This window comes from Podarcis gaigeae (assembly GCF_964106915.1).
Source record: "Podarcis gaigeae genome assembly, chromosome: 6".
NCBI lineage: Eukaryota > Metazoa > Chordata > Lepidosauria > Squamata > Lacertidae > Podarcis > Podarcis gaigeae.
Genome location: NC_139682.1, coordinates 51,575,439 through 51,589,787, shown reverse-complemented (window position 1 = coordinate 51,589,787; position 14,349 = coordinate 51,575,439). Strand labels below are relative to the sequence as shown.

The 14,349-nt window shown below is 45.5% G+C and overlaps 1 protein-coding gene across 1 annotated transcript; it reads left to right on the top strand.

Annotated features, from left to right (window-relative positions):
• The first annotated feature begins 874 nt into the window (after positions 1-874).
• Positions 875-13,741, top strand: UROD (uroporphyrinogen decarboxylase). The gene is made up of 10 exons (XM_083742536.1): positions 875-1,005; positions 2,230-2,342; positions 2,912-2,991; positions 7,425-7,487; positions 7,570-7,767; positions 8,671-8,832; positions 9,977-10,114; positions 12,204-12,304; positions 13,058-13,124; positions 13,426-13,741. The coding sequence occupies exons 1-10, from the start codon at positions 983-985 to the stop codon at positions 13,588-13,590; spliced, it is 1,110 nt and encodes a 369-aa protein (XP_083598662.1). The 5' UTR covers positions 875-982; the 3' UTR covers positions 13,591-13,741.
• Positions 13,742-14,349: the final 608 nt, after the last annotated feature.

The window sequence follows — 14,349 nt, the reverse complement described above, 5'->3', positions numbered from 1 at the left end:
GACAAGTTTTGCTGTGGAGGTTTTTGCTTGTACTTCTGCCAGGTCTCCCCGAGCCTGCTAATACTTCTTTCTTGCACATATACGTATGTTGCACCTTTGGTTACATAAGGACTGGATCTCTGAGAATTGTGTTTGCTGTTGGTGTATATATATCATGACTGAGCTGTGGATTCTCCAGTAATATGAGAAATCAGGCACAGACAAAGCAGCCTTTGGCAACACCTTCCCACATTTTTATCTATTGGTCCCATGTGGTGCTGTGGTTAGGGTAATTTTTATCACCAAGCAAAGAGCACAATGTATCGGAGGAGGAGATGGTCCAAAGTTTTTATCAGCCAAGCACAGGGAGTGGCATTTATCGGTTAGGACAGGAAAATACCACATATTTTATGGATGTAGAACTAGTAGCAGATGTACTAACCCAGCTTCCTAATCATTCCCCTTGGCTGTGAATACGGGGGCTACATGAGGGCAGTGGAGTTGTGGGGAAACTGAATGCATATTTCTGTTTTTTAATTCATTTCTGCATGTACAATAGCTGCCTTGACCCAAGGGTTTGGTACACTTGCCTAGCGCCCATTAACTATATGGGTTGTTGCAATTCTCTCTGTACTGTATTTAATTTAATTAGGAATTCTAATGCCAGTTACTTGTTGGATGTCTATGCTCAAAATAGACCAGAGGGGTTTTTGCTGCCCCACCACTTGGGCGTCTACGAGCCCTGCTCCGCGGTGCTGGTTCTGCCCTCTCTCCACCGCCCCAGACAAGCGGCGGCCCTTCTTAACTTTTCGGGGAGACGTGCTACAGCGCACATTACGGTAATGCCGGTCCTGCCCCGGCCACGCCCAGCGGGAGCCGTGGGTGGATCCCACAGGCCACCAATCGGGGAAGCTGGGGAAGGAACCCGGAAGTGGGGAGGAAGAGGCGTGTTGTTCTCCCCGCCAGGTCTCGGGAGTAGGGCGATCGCAGCAGCGCGGGCGGGATGGAGAAAAACGGGCCGGTCGTGTGAGTGGAAGCGAGAGGGCAGGCATTGTGCGGTCGCGGGTTCGTGGGGTGGGATAGGGTTCCGCGCAGGGGATGAGTAACATTTGCCGCTTGTTCCCTTGGCCAGGCTGCTGGGTCTTCAGCTGCTGCAGGGAAGCAGCACCTCAGCCGCTGACGCCCTTTCTGACATGCAGGTCCACCCGTGCAGTACTTGGGGTTGAGCTCGTGTTGCCGGTGCAGGCAGGGCTGACACGGTGCCGAGTTGTTTGCTTTGCGCCGAATGTCGGTTCCGCTGAGCACCAGTAGGCAAAGTTTGGGTTAAGAAGCGTTTCCACCTTGCCTTGCACTGCTTTTATCCATTAGACATTAAGACGCAGAGTATGAGAAAAAAGGAGATACTCCTTTTTCTCTTTCCCCCTTCCGGCCCGCATTTGAGATGATTCTGCGTGCTGTAAGCAGACATTGCTTGCTGCAGTGAGATTCTTTCTTTCACCTGGGTTGCTCTACTTCAGCTTCTACGATGGTATTACTCTCATTGTGGCTAGCGTGAAAGTACGTAGGCCCCAGTGGGCTTGATGGACTCTGCTTCTGAAGTACTGTAATATACATACAGTTGTGCTTGCACATGTGGCCATGGCAAACCAGGCTTTTGAACACACTGCAAGGGCTAAGCCCAAATCTAGCTCTGATCCAAATGACACAGTGTGAAGCAAGGGTTCCCAAACTGTGGTCTGTCAACTTCACTCAGGTGGTCCACAGCATGTCTGTAAAATAAAATTAGAAATAGTCCCCCAAGGGACCAATATAAATATAGAATGTAGAACCTGTAGTTGTAACTAGCTAAGAGGGGAATAACTGTTCCTGTCTGGCACTGATAATTTAATCCATGATAGTTCCATGGACTGGACTGGTGTTTGTGTGTCTTTTCCCCTCTGGTTTCCTTCAGATTGTAATGCAGTAGTTTGTTTGAGAAAGTAAAACAGACTGCATCCCTCTTGCAGCAAAGAATACAGCAACGTGGTAGTGAGAGAGGAAATGGTCTGTAAATATTTTTTCCAAGTTTTAGTTAGTGAGTGTCACTTATTACCTTCCCTGGTCGTCAGTTTAATATTTGAAAGGGGGAGGAGGGGGAGAATCTTCTTTCACCTGGGAGTCACATTATATTGGATAGTTTTTGATAAATGGTCAAACACACCTCTTCACCCAGGCCTTTGGATGAGTGGCTGTTTTCTGTTCCCTGATAAGTCTCACAGAATTCCCTGAACTGAAGAATGATACCTTCCTCCGAGCAGCACATGGAGAAGAGACAGAATACACCCCTGTTTGGTGCATGAGGCAAGCAGGAAGGTACCTCCCAGGTAAGTGAAGTGACTGAGGTGTTTGGGACAAAGATGTTTGGATCTTGTATTCTTGTCCTTGGGGCTGGGATGGCCTGCCGGTTGGCCCTGAGTTCTGAGAGAGGAGTATGATTACCTAAAAATGAGTAGGAGGGAGAGGGAAAGAAGTTCTCAAGACCAGAGCCTTTGGGGGATTCTGAAAGCAAGAATCCACCTATTAGTATCTGCCCACAAAATGGATCTGGGAGAAACTTCAGCTCTGAAAAGCATTGACAGATAGTGTCCTGTGCCTGGATTATTTTCCTTGCAACACCTCTGTGATTGACATAATTAGCCTTTACCCATTTCTGAGGACGGGTTCCTGTAGTCCACAGATAGAGGGAATCTATGGCCCTCCAGATGTTGCTGGAATCTGACTCCCATCAGTACCACCCTGAATGGTCAATGGTCAGGCATTATGGAAATTGGAGTCCAACAACATCTGGAAGCTCCTAGGTTCCCCACATCTCTCCTCTAGGTTAAGTTGCATTCCTTTTGAGAGGCATCTCTCTGCTACTCCATTTTCTTTTTTTCTTTTTCTTTTTTTGCAGAGTTTCGAGAGACGCGAGCAGCTCAGGATTTCTTTGCTACCTGTCGATCACCAGAGAAGTGTTGTGAACTGACTCTGCAGGTGTGTTGTGAACTTATTCTGCAAGTGTTCCAGGAGGGAGATTTCTCTCTCCCTGCCCCATTCACAATTGAGGGTTATTCCTGTTCTGCAGACTGTGGCAGGAGCTGAATATACCCCAGAGTATAAACTGTGACATTTGCTCCCAAAAGATGGTCACCAGCATAGTTTTACAAGAGGCTCCCCAGACTCACCATCTCATCTGCCTTTCCCTAACCAATTTCATTTGTCTCTTCCATCTAAATAGCAAAACTAAATAGCAGTTATTGACTTGGGTTTTAATGTCCTCCTTGCTGCATTTGCTATTCACTTGCATGGGCAACTTATATATTTAGGTCAGGGGTGGAGAACTCAGATCCAGGGACCAAATGTGGCCTTATCTGTCCCCTGGGACTGTATCTGCTTCACACCCTTCTTTTTGTCTGGCTGGAATGTGTCATGAGCTCTGATAATGCTTCTTGCTTGCCTGGGTGGAGGTGTGTAGAAACTAGCTCATTGTGCAAAGGGAAAACTTACATTTGTTGCTTTGCCCACTTTGCCTCTGCCTTGTGACTCCTGGAACAACCCCCTGGAGGGAATGTGGCTTTCAGGCTAAAAAAACACCACCACCCCAGTTTTTAAAAGCATTGTAGACTTCTTCATTAGATGTATCTAAGCATTCTTCAGGAAATAATTTGGTATGTTGTTCTACACTGTTCCTTGAATATAAAAACAATAGTGTCCATGGGTGGAATTCAACATAGTGAGAAGTAGGCTGTTCACAAGTGGAACAAGGTCTGCTTGCACAATGGGACTTCCCTCTAGCTCCCGTCCACATGCCCTCTAAACCTGATCTGGACTGTTTCCCCAATTTTCCAGAGCAGGTTTTGAGGGGAGCAGGGGAAGGAAAGTGCTCATTTTACTCATGCAACAGCTTAGCTGAATTCCACCCCATTTCACGATAAATGTGTTGACTCCAGCAGGCACAAATGAAAATGTGCCTGAAATATGAAAGAGGGATTGTGATAAAATATGAAAGATAGGTACATAAGTAATAAGTTATTGCCACAAATGTAAAATTACTAACAAAACATTTTAATTTTGATAAATGCATTTTTGTGTTTCTTTCAATGCAATATAAATCTTTTAAAAACAAATACGAAAGAAAGGGCTCACTAGCTAAAACATGCAATGGTACCTTGGTTCCCAAATGGCTTAGTTGTCGAACAAATTGGCTCCTGATCACTGCAAACCCAGAAGTAAGTTTTTCAGAAGCTGAACGTTGGACATGGCTTCCGCGGCTTCCGCTTGAGTGCAGGAAGCTCCTGTAGCCAATCAGAAGCCGTGCCTTGGTTTTCGAATGGTTTTGGGAGTCAAATGGACTTCCGGAACAGATTAAGTTTGAGAACCAAGATACCACTGTACTTCAGAAAGTCTTGGTAGAATTCCCTTAGATCTTCATGCTCAGCTTCCAAAGATCTGAAGCTTCCACATGGGGATAGGGAGGTTGGAGTGGGGGCTAACATGTAAGGCCCCCACCATACACACTGTTTTGAATGCCTAGGAGTGGACTATTGATACATGTGCATCAGATTGCCTAATTCAAAATGGAAGCATTTGATCGGACTCGGTGTGCTTTCAAATGCACAAAGGCACGTCGTACGCTCCAGCTATGTCCTGAAAGACAGATGATGCACAATTGTTTTCTAAGACCCATTTCCTTCTCAAATAACATACATCTGTGCAGCATGCTTTCCCTTTGTTCTTTTATAATGTGTCTACTTCTTGGACCTCCTCCCTTTTTTCTGCTTTTGGCACTTTCATGGGTCTCTGATTTCCCTCCCCCCCCCCCCATGTTCTTTTTCGCAACATCATTACAAACATTTCTATTAAGTCTATTTTAGTAACATTCATTAACACACCCCTCCGCACAGCACTGTTTTTCTCTTCAAAAATGTTATTAATGGCATAACATTTGTTCCTTTTTATTCAGTTGTAAAAGAAACCCCAAAATTCTATGCGCAGCTGACTGCTTGAGGAATTCTTCCACCTCTTTTTTTTAAAAAAATAAATAAATAAAAAGACTGCATTTATGCAGTGCTTCCTTCTGTTTTGCCTGTCAATATATTTTTCAGTGTTCATTGTCCCTCTGACAGCACACCTGTAAACATTACTGTATTTTTTTTAAATGTTCTTAACTCTCTTGGTCTCTCTCTCTCTCTCTCTCTCTCTCTCTCTTACACACACACACTTTCTCTTTTTCTACACATTCTAATCTCATTCTGTTTTGGACTGTTTTAGCTTTTGAGTCAACTTGAACAGATTATCATTTTGGTTCTTATTATCTTTGTAGTCTTTTCCTGCCATTTTTTTTTAATCACAGCTGCTTTATTTTTGCAATTTTGAATACTAGACTCCTTTTCTTTTAAAAACATTGTAATAGAATTTCCAAAAACTGTGGGAATTGTGGACTGAGAACACATTCTTTGAGCTCCAAAGCCCTCCCCCCCCTCCCCAATATCCTGCCTTAAGCCTTGTCTATCCTGATGGGAAGCAAGCGGCAAGCAAGTTCTGTTTTCTATGCATAGCCACTGTCTGCCCTTTTTGGGGTGGGTGAGTGTAGAGAGACGCTCCACAAACCAACATCGTCCTGCGTATTGGTGTAGCCTGTGTATCAGTGCAGTTTTCCTACATATCTGTACTTAAAATGGACTCTGGGAAAGACAAGAATGGGTTCCTGCATACCCTCCAGCATACGGGAACCTATTTATGCCTTTCCCCATGTCCCATGCTTGCTCCACATACAGCACACCCACTTTACCTTTACAGGAAGTGATACTTCCTCACTGTCTGAATCTGAATATTTTGGTAAGAGTATAGTGGTGGTAAATCAGGGGAGATGTGGGCTCAAAGGGCCAAGAAGGCCAGGCGGCGGGAAGATAATCTTGTGCAGTACACAGGCAGGACTGTATCATTGTCTGCTGAAAATCTAGGCTGCAGGGTTCGGGCTGCCTATTGGAATGTCTGCAACACCACTGCCTGCCATTCTCTTTTGTGAAGGAGGGGCTGTAGCACATGGTTAGAGCACGTTCCTTGCACACAGAAGGTCTCAGGTTCAATCCCCAACATCTCCAGGTAGGACTGGACTCCTACCTGCCCCCTGGAGAAGAGTTTCCAGTTAGTATAGATAGCACTGAGCTAGATGGACTAGTGGTCTGATTCAGTATCCTTTGTTCTGATTCAGCATCCTAAAGCAGCATCCTATGTTCTGGTGTTCATACGCTAGTCTATAGTGCACTAGCTTTTCTGGTCTCTGGTCACGTTGGTTCCTAATTCTCCCCGTCAATCTGTCCATTTCTGCGTATTCCATCAGTTTCATCCTCCATTCTTCTTTCGTGGGCATCTCTTCCTGTTTCCATTTCTGTGCCAGCAAAACGTGACCAGAGATTCTCCAAGGACTGGAAGAAATTTACAGAGTATATCAAATTTTTCTGTGATGAGCAAATAACGTTCGTTGGCTTTCAAGAAGCTCTGTGAAACTACTGTTAGAAATATTGTTTAAAAAATATGATGTGATTAAGAGTATTTGAGTGCAATATAATATTGGGAAATGTGAGACGAGGATAAAAAAATAAATGGAAAATTATCAGACAAGCTGAGGGAAGTTCTGGAAAAAAGGGTTTAAGTTAGGAATAACAGGAAGAGAGATTAATAGAAGTGATTACAAACTCTTTCAATATGCAGTAACAGCGGCAAGAATATTAATGGCCCAAAAATGGAAACAAGAGGAACTACCGACTATGGAAGAGTGGAGAACGAAACTTATGGATTATGCAGAATTGGATAAAATGACTCGGAAAATTAGATATCAAAAGGATCACAAGTTCATTGAGGACTGGGGAAAGTTTACGAATTATCTGGAAAATATATGTGATGAACAGACAACGCTAGTCGGTTTTAAAGAGGCTTTGTGACGTTAAAGGTGTATTGTAAAAAGAAAGAGAGACGAAAGGATATTACTAACTGGCAATATAATATATTGAAATTGCGTAACAAATAGAAAATATGGATGATTGATGGAGGAGCTGGTGGAAGTTCAAAAATTGGAAATTTGTGAATATGGTTGTGTTGACTAATTTGTAAAAGAAAATTTAATAAAAAAATTATTTAAAAAAAAGTTAAAAATGGATGTATAATTTTGTAAAAATGTTTCTTTTAATGGAAAATCTAATAAAAAATATTTATTTAAAAAAATATATAGTGCACTAGCTTTTGGGCTTCAGCAGAAATCTTGCCCTCTTCCCCCTTCTGAGTTTTCAGGCTTACTGCGCTTATATTTTCAAATATTTCCTTTCTCCTATGAGAGGGTGGTTCTCTTTTCTACACACGTGTAATTTCTAGCTTAAAAACGGGGCAGAGCACCCTCTACAAGGTCTGTGTGTTCTTCTTCCTTTCAGCCTCTACGGCGCTTTCCTCTCGATGCTGCCATCATCTTCTCAGACATCTTGGTGGTGCCCCAGGTAAGAGATGCTGGATGTGGGGAGGGGTGGTGGCTGTACCACTTATAGAAAGAAATTCCTTAACATCCTGCTGCTTTCCTAGGCGCTAGGCATGGAGGTGGTGATGGTGCCTGGCAAGGGGCCCACCTTCCCTGAGCCACTGAAGGATGTTGAGGACCTGCTGAAACTCCGCCAGAAAGTGGATGTGGCAGCAGAGCTTGGCTACGTCTTCCAGGCCATCACGTTGACCCGGCACAAATTGGAAGGGAAGGTGCCCTTGATCGGCTTCTCTGGCGCCCCGGTAAGTACAGTTCTTCGGAAATGGGCGTCTCCCAAAGAAACTGTGTGTCATTCCCTAAAAATGCTGGTTGGCTCTGGGAAAAGGTGGGGTGTGCTGAGCATCTGTGCCGCTGCATGAGGCCAGGTGGATTCTGGGTACCGTGGATTTGTAGCTGCAGCATTTGACAACCTCTGTGGAGGAGAGAGTGTCATGGGGGGTGTCACTTACAGGCTGCCGTAGTTCATGCTCTCTCCTAGTAAGGCTGTTGGGTCCCCGACTCCCTGCCATAGCTTGCTGCTGCTCAAACATTGACTTCATAGGATGATATTTGTGGAACTAACTGATGGGTGGCAGGTGGCTGAGAGAGGCGGCTTTTCTGTGCCTTCCTTTCCAGCATTCTCTGCTGAGCAGGGAAGACACACTGGAAAGGGTGTGCCAAGTATCTCCTTAAGATATTGCTTAAAATAAGTGTCTTGCATTTCATTTAGGTGAACATTAAAAATTGTCATGCAATTGACTGATTACAGTTGGCCAAAAGTCAACTTAAGAGTGGAAGCACCCAAGCTTGGGCATGTAAGTTTTGGGGCAGGAGAGGCAGTGCATGACATCTTTAGAAGTGAATGATATCAATTAAGGCAAAGACAGCTTCTGGTTTTTAGGAACCCAGAGGGGTTAAGGCCTGGTTCTGAACTGAACAAGTAACCCAATATGTTGTGAACCGCCCTGAGATACGCAGGTGAAGGCCAGTATGTAAATTCAATAAATGATAATAGTAAATAAAATAATAAGAAGAACAGAGCTGCCTCACAGTTTCTGGAAGAACCACTTGCCTTACAGAAGCTGGCTTGGGCATGGTGAGGCATTGGAACAAGTGCTTTTGAATTCATGCCTGCTTTCACTTTCTGCTTGTTGCCTGCTTCCTAGTGGACACTGATGTCCTATATGATTGAAGGTGGCGGCTCCAACACAATGGCCAAAGCCAAGGCCTGGCTCTACCGGCACCCTGAGGCCAGTCACCGTCTACTCACGTTATTGACTGATGTAATTGTGGATTACCTGGTGGGGCAGGTGGCTGCAGGCGCTCAGGTGAGTGGAAGAAGAAAGTGGCATCATCCTGCTTGAGAAGAGCTGTAGACTCCTGGGCAGCTCCTGCCCACAAGCTTTCAGGCATAGCTGTAAGTTGGACAAATTTGCCACTCATTTTCCAAGGCACTTTTGAGATACCCTTCGTCTTCTACAGCCACGACCCTTAAGACAAATGGGATCTGGAAAGAAAGCTTACTTTAGGAAGGTAAAGGGTGCCGGCAAGAAATCAGTAGTGCCATGCTGCTAATCATAATCTTATCATGTAACCTTTTATTACAGAATCCAATCACTTTGTTTTTAGGAATAGGCTTTTAACCCTCATGGTTGCAAATAAAGGAAAAGGAAACAGCTTTCCTCCTTTGCCAAAATTGCTGCCTGATGGCACTCTGCATATCACAGCAAACTTCTCCTCCTCCCCAAGATCATGCCAGCTGGCTGCAGCCCTCCCTGGTTTTATTCATTCAGCACTAAGGTGACAATGGGCTATGCGTGTGATTGGGAAGCATGGCAGGGTTCCCAGTCATGGGGACAAGCACTGTGCACCAGATGCTCCCTCTTGCCTTATGTGGAATGCATGGGAGGTGGAGTCAGCTGGTGCGATTCCTACCTCCTCCACACATTCACATAACTTATGGCTGGAACATGAGAAGAAGTAGCCTTCCAGCTGATTTCCTTAGCTTGTGACAACCTCCTAGAGCACACCCTTTTAGATGATGGTGTTGAGAATAAGGACTGTAAATTAACACTCTGATCTTATTCATATGTACTCAGAACTAAGCCCCACTGGCATTCTTCCGCCCCCGTGTGATTTACTTCCAAATAGGGGGTTTAGGATGGCAGCCTAAGGCAGTTTAATTATAGCATTGGTTCCAGTTGAAGAATTCGAGATTGTTTACTGGAATCGCTTGCCTTGTGTCAGGAGAGATTGGATTAGGCGAAAAATGCATTGTTCTGTGGCAGGCATGGGCAAACTTTTTGGTGCCAAGGGCAACCTTTCCTTGGGGTGTGGGTGAGTGGAGGAGCCCCACTTGTGTGCTATGGGGAAGGAACAGTCGTTTCTGATATTTGTAGAAGAGTTGCACTTAAGAGGGAGAGATGTCAGTCAAGAGGGATGCTGATTCCTTGGTGCTGTCTCTCTTGACAGGCTCTACAGCTTTTTGAGTCCCACGCAGGACACCTGGGGCCAGAGCAGTTTGCAGAGTTTGCCCTCCCCTTCATCCGTTGCATTGCCAAGCGAGTGAAGAGCAAGCTACGGGAGGACGACCTCCCTCTGGTGCCCATGGTAAGAGACAGATTTCTTGGGTTCCTTGCGGGATTCTTAGGATCAGCAGATCTTGGAGCTGGAAGGACTGTTGGTATTTTCTGTTCATCCTAAAAACAGATACCACATAGTGATATTGAAGCAGCAGCCATGGAAGGCCGCTTCATCTGTCCATACCGAGGGTAGGACAGAAGGCCTTTGGGAGCTGCCTTCCAGAAGACATATAGATGGGCAATACTGGTGTGTGTATGGGCATCTCCTCTAGTGTGCCTTGTGCACAATTAAAAGCAGAGGACCATGGTGCCACAAGGCTGAAAGGAACTTCTTGTAGAGTCAGAAAGAGAGCAGAGGATAAGGTGAGAGCAGGACTGGGTATCCTTCTCTTAAGTCAGGCTCCTACTGTAAGAATTGGGGAGCAGGAAAATTCTACCCCCCTTAAAAAAAATGTTTTCCCCAACTCATACTGATTGGTTGAGGTGGGCTATGAACTTTCCTAAATCCTGGAGAAGTTTGGCTTTTGGTATCTATTTACTAGTACTGTACACACCCATGTGCTGGAGGTTACTCCTTAACACACTCAGTTGATAATCTGGGACATCCCTACCTCTGCACTGGTAAGGAGTATAGCTCTGGGATAAAGCTCAGGATATGCACATGGGAGGTGCCAGGTTCAAATCCTGGCATCTTCCATTGAAAGGACAAGGTAGCAGGTTTCCAAGTCCTAAACAGCCTCTGCCCACTATACCTGAAGGAGCATCTTTACCCCCATTGTTCAGCCTGGACACTGAGATTCAGCACAGAGGGTCTTCTGGTGGTTCCATCACTGCAAGAAGTGAAGTTACAGGGAACCAGGCAGAGAGGGCCTTCTCCGTAGCTGTGCCCATCCTGTGGAACGCCCTCCCATCAGATGTCAAGGAGATGAGTAGCTATATAACCATTAGAAGACATCTGAAAGCAGCCCTGTATAGCAGAGCTTTCCAAACTGTGTTGCGACACGTTAAGTGTGTCAGCTGCAGTGTGTAAGTTTGCCGTGCGAACACTCCCCACGCTCCTGCCAGGGCTGGAAAGGGGTTTAGTTTAACCTCCAGTTTGCTAGTAAAGCTTAATTACTGTGTCACGAAATGATGCTTGTCTAAAAACCGTGTCACCAACATGAAAAGTCTGGAAAGCTCTGCTGTACTGTATAGGAAGCTTTTTAAGGTTTAAGGTTTTATTATGTTTTTATGTTGGAAGTCATCCAGAGTGGTTGGGGCAACTCAGCCAGATGGGCAAGGTATAATAATAATAATAGGAAGGAAGGAAGGAAGGAAGGAAGGAAGGAAATAAATAAATAAATCTGAGACCCTGGAGAGGTGTGGCCAGTCAGGAAATATGGTGCAAACTAGGTCTGACCTGTATCATGAGGCAACTTCTCAAATTCCTGTGAGATAGCAGGAACAGCAGTATTGACCGGAAGTGAAGGAATCTGCAGAAGGAACTTCCTGTGCTCCTAGATTATATACCAAGCTGTTGACTGCTTGAAGGGAATCTGCCCCACACAACCTCCCTCGAAATCACCTGCATTCCAAGCCAATTCTGGGGTGGCAGGAGGGGCGGTGATGGAAGATATTTCAGGCTGTCTGCTGCCTGTCCCCATTCCCTGTTTTCTGTCTTTCCTTTTAGCTTGGGGCTGATGTGTCTGTGTTAAGGAGAACCCCCCCCCCTTTTAAAATAAAAGCAAAGTACAAAGTTGTAGTAGTCCTGTTTCACCACTAGAAGGCAGCCAAGTAATGAAGCAATGCCAACTGGGCAAGCCAGAGCGGTCAAGGACCTGCCTGCAAAGATCTGCTTACCTATTGAAACTTCTCCGTTGTCCTGTTCCCCCCTTTCCCATCGTGCATCAAGAGAAGCTCTGCTTGTTTGTGGATGTGAATGTCTTACAATGGAGGAGACCTGTTGCCCTCCAGATTCTGCTGGACTCCTAATTCGCAGGAGCACTAGTACCAGCCAGGGATGATGGCAAAGGCGGCCAAACTGCGTCTGGAGGGCCACAGGTTCCCCATTCTTGCTTTGGTGCCAAGCACGCAGCCCTGCCCACCACATTGTCCTGTTGTTTTGTCTCCTCTCTCAGATAATCTTTGCCAAGGATGCGCATTACGCCCTAGAGGATTTGGCACAATGTGGCTACGAGGTGATTGGCCTGGACTGGACCATCTCCCCCCAGGCTGCTCGGTGAGAAATTGACTGGCCTTCCGTAGGGACTGTTAGGAGGGTTGGTAGGATTTCTAAAGTGCTTTTCCCAATATTAGAATCCTTTCGTTTCGCATAATTTTTCCTTCATACAGTATTGTGGATACAACAACTACTGGCTAAGTGGAATGGACTGGGGATAGAAAATAAGAGGAGCCAGCAGTTTATAGGTGCAGGGAGCTCCTTCATTGGATTGCCACTATGAAGAACCAAACCCTGCTCACATGCAGCAGTTGGGAAACAGAGAGCTGATTGTTTCATGTGGTCAGTGGAACAAAGTAAATTTCACTCTACTGTTTCAGGAAGCAGGGCTAGAAGGAATGGGTGGAAACCACAAGGAAGCAGAATTTTGGCTTGTTAGAAATGTCCTAATGGGAAGAGCTGGGCAGTGAGCTCTTCTTCGCTAGAGGCTTCCAACTCCAATATTTTATGACTTTGCAACATAAGTACAAGCTGGATAAGTTTAATTAGGTACAACCTTCTAACTAGGGCTAGCCAGATACATCAGAATTAGACCCAAGAGGCACCTGGGACACAGGTGTCAAGTAGATGTAGGCAACCATCATTAGCTCTTACGGCTTCCAACCATTGCTCTTCTTGTTTTAAAACCATCTGATTTTGTAAGTGTATCACATTCTTGTGATGATGAGGAGCTACATCTTGCTCTGCTGCTTACAAGTATCCCCCCCTCAACCTCCAGAGCAGGTACTGATGTTTTATTTTGTTCTGTTGTAGTCAGCGGATCGGGAAAGACATTACCTTACAAGGGAATTTGGATCCATGTGCCCTCTATGCACCAAAGGTAAAGAGGCAGGTATCACAAGCCCCCTAGACAAATGTCAGGGAACATTTCTCAGGGCTAAGGTCAAGTTACTTCAGTGGGAAGCTGTTGATGCGGGGGGACACATTCAGTAATGGGCGAGGTTGGACCCAACACACAAAGCCACAGGATGCTCTTAGTTAGCAAACAATGGTTGTAAGGACTGTCTGCACTGAGTCTGTCAAATACGCCCCGCCCCCCCGTTCTTCCAATACACTATAAGTTAGCCCAGGTTGGTTGCTTCAACTGTCTTGCCCTGCTGATTCTTTTTCGCTATTGTCAGGAGAAGATTGGGGAGCTGGTGAAGAAGATGGTGGAAGGCTTTGGCTCCAAGCACTACATTGCCAACCTGGGTCATGGCCTGTATCCTGACATGAGCCCGGAACACGTGGGGGCCTTTGTGGATGCTGTACATAGGCACTCTCGCCATCTCAAGAAATGTTCCTGAAGACTTGAGCCGGATGGAAAATGGACAAAGCATCAAAGAGACTGCAGCAAGAGAGGATCATGTTGGCGAGTGCTGGAGAGCCAGTCACTAGGACTGATACAAAGAACAAGGATGTGGGTTTGTAATAGCGCACTATTAAAATGCTTTCCACTCAGAATGGCACAATGCTTGGGGTGGTGGGTGGGTTGTAGAGGGGGAGAGAATGTATGGTCTTGGGGATTTCCTGAAGCACCCAATGCTTTTTGATCCTGGCTTTATCCCTACACACTACAAAGCTTATCTGAGAAAGGGGTGGATCCTTTCATTGACCTTTTCTTGCCCCTTCCAACCAGTGGCTAGGTGTGGCCTTTCTTATGCTCTGTCCTCCACAGCGGAGTAAGTTTTTTGCCATTTAACAATAGAAGGTGGGTTAGGGTACTTTGTATCACCCAATTGCTCAGTTTGGGACCCTCTTTAGCAATAGCTATGTGTCTCTACAAAGCGATGGCCATGCACCATACCGCAAAATGAAGTATTTACAACAGTTTCCCATCTGGATTAACAATCCAGCACATGGTGTTTAGTTAAATGATTGAATCTTCCTCTGCTTTGGTGCTGCTGTTCTGGCTTAGTCAAGGTCTGCATATGCACAACCCACTCAGGAAGGATGAGCGACCATGTCCTTGCTGCTGAACAGGCGACCCAGGAATAAGTGGAAAAGACTCTTGTAATGTTTATTCTCAATATGAACATGCTGTGCTGCACTGCGCCTCATTCACT

Coding starts and splice junctions, on each gene's coding strand:
- UROD (XM_083742536.1), top strand. CDS start 983: ATGGAGAAAAACGGGCCGGTCGT. Junction 2,992..7,424: donor GTTGTGAACTGACTCTGCAG/GTGTGTTGTGAA, acceptor TCTTCCTTTCAG/CCTCTACGGCGCTTTCCTCT. Junction 12,305..13,057: donor ATCTCCCCCCAGGCTGCTCG/GTGAGAAATTGA, acceptor GTTCTGTTGTAG/TCAGCGGATCGGGAAAGACA.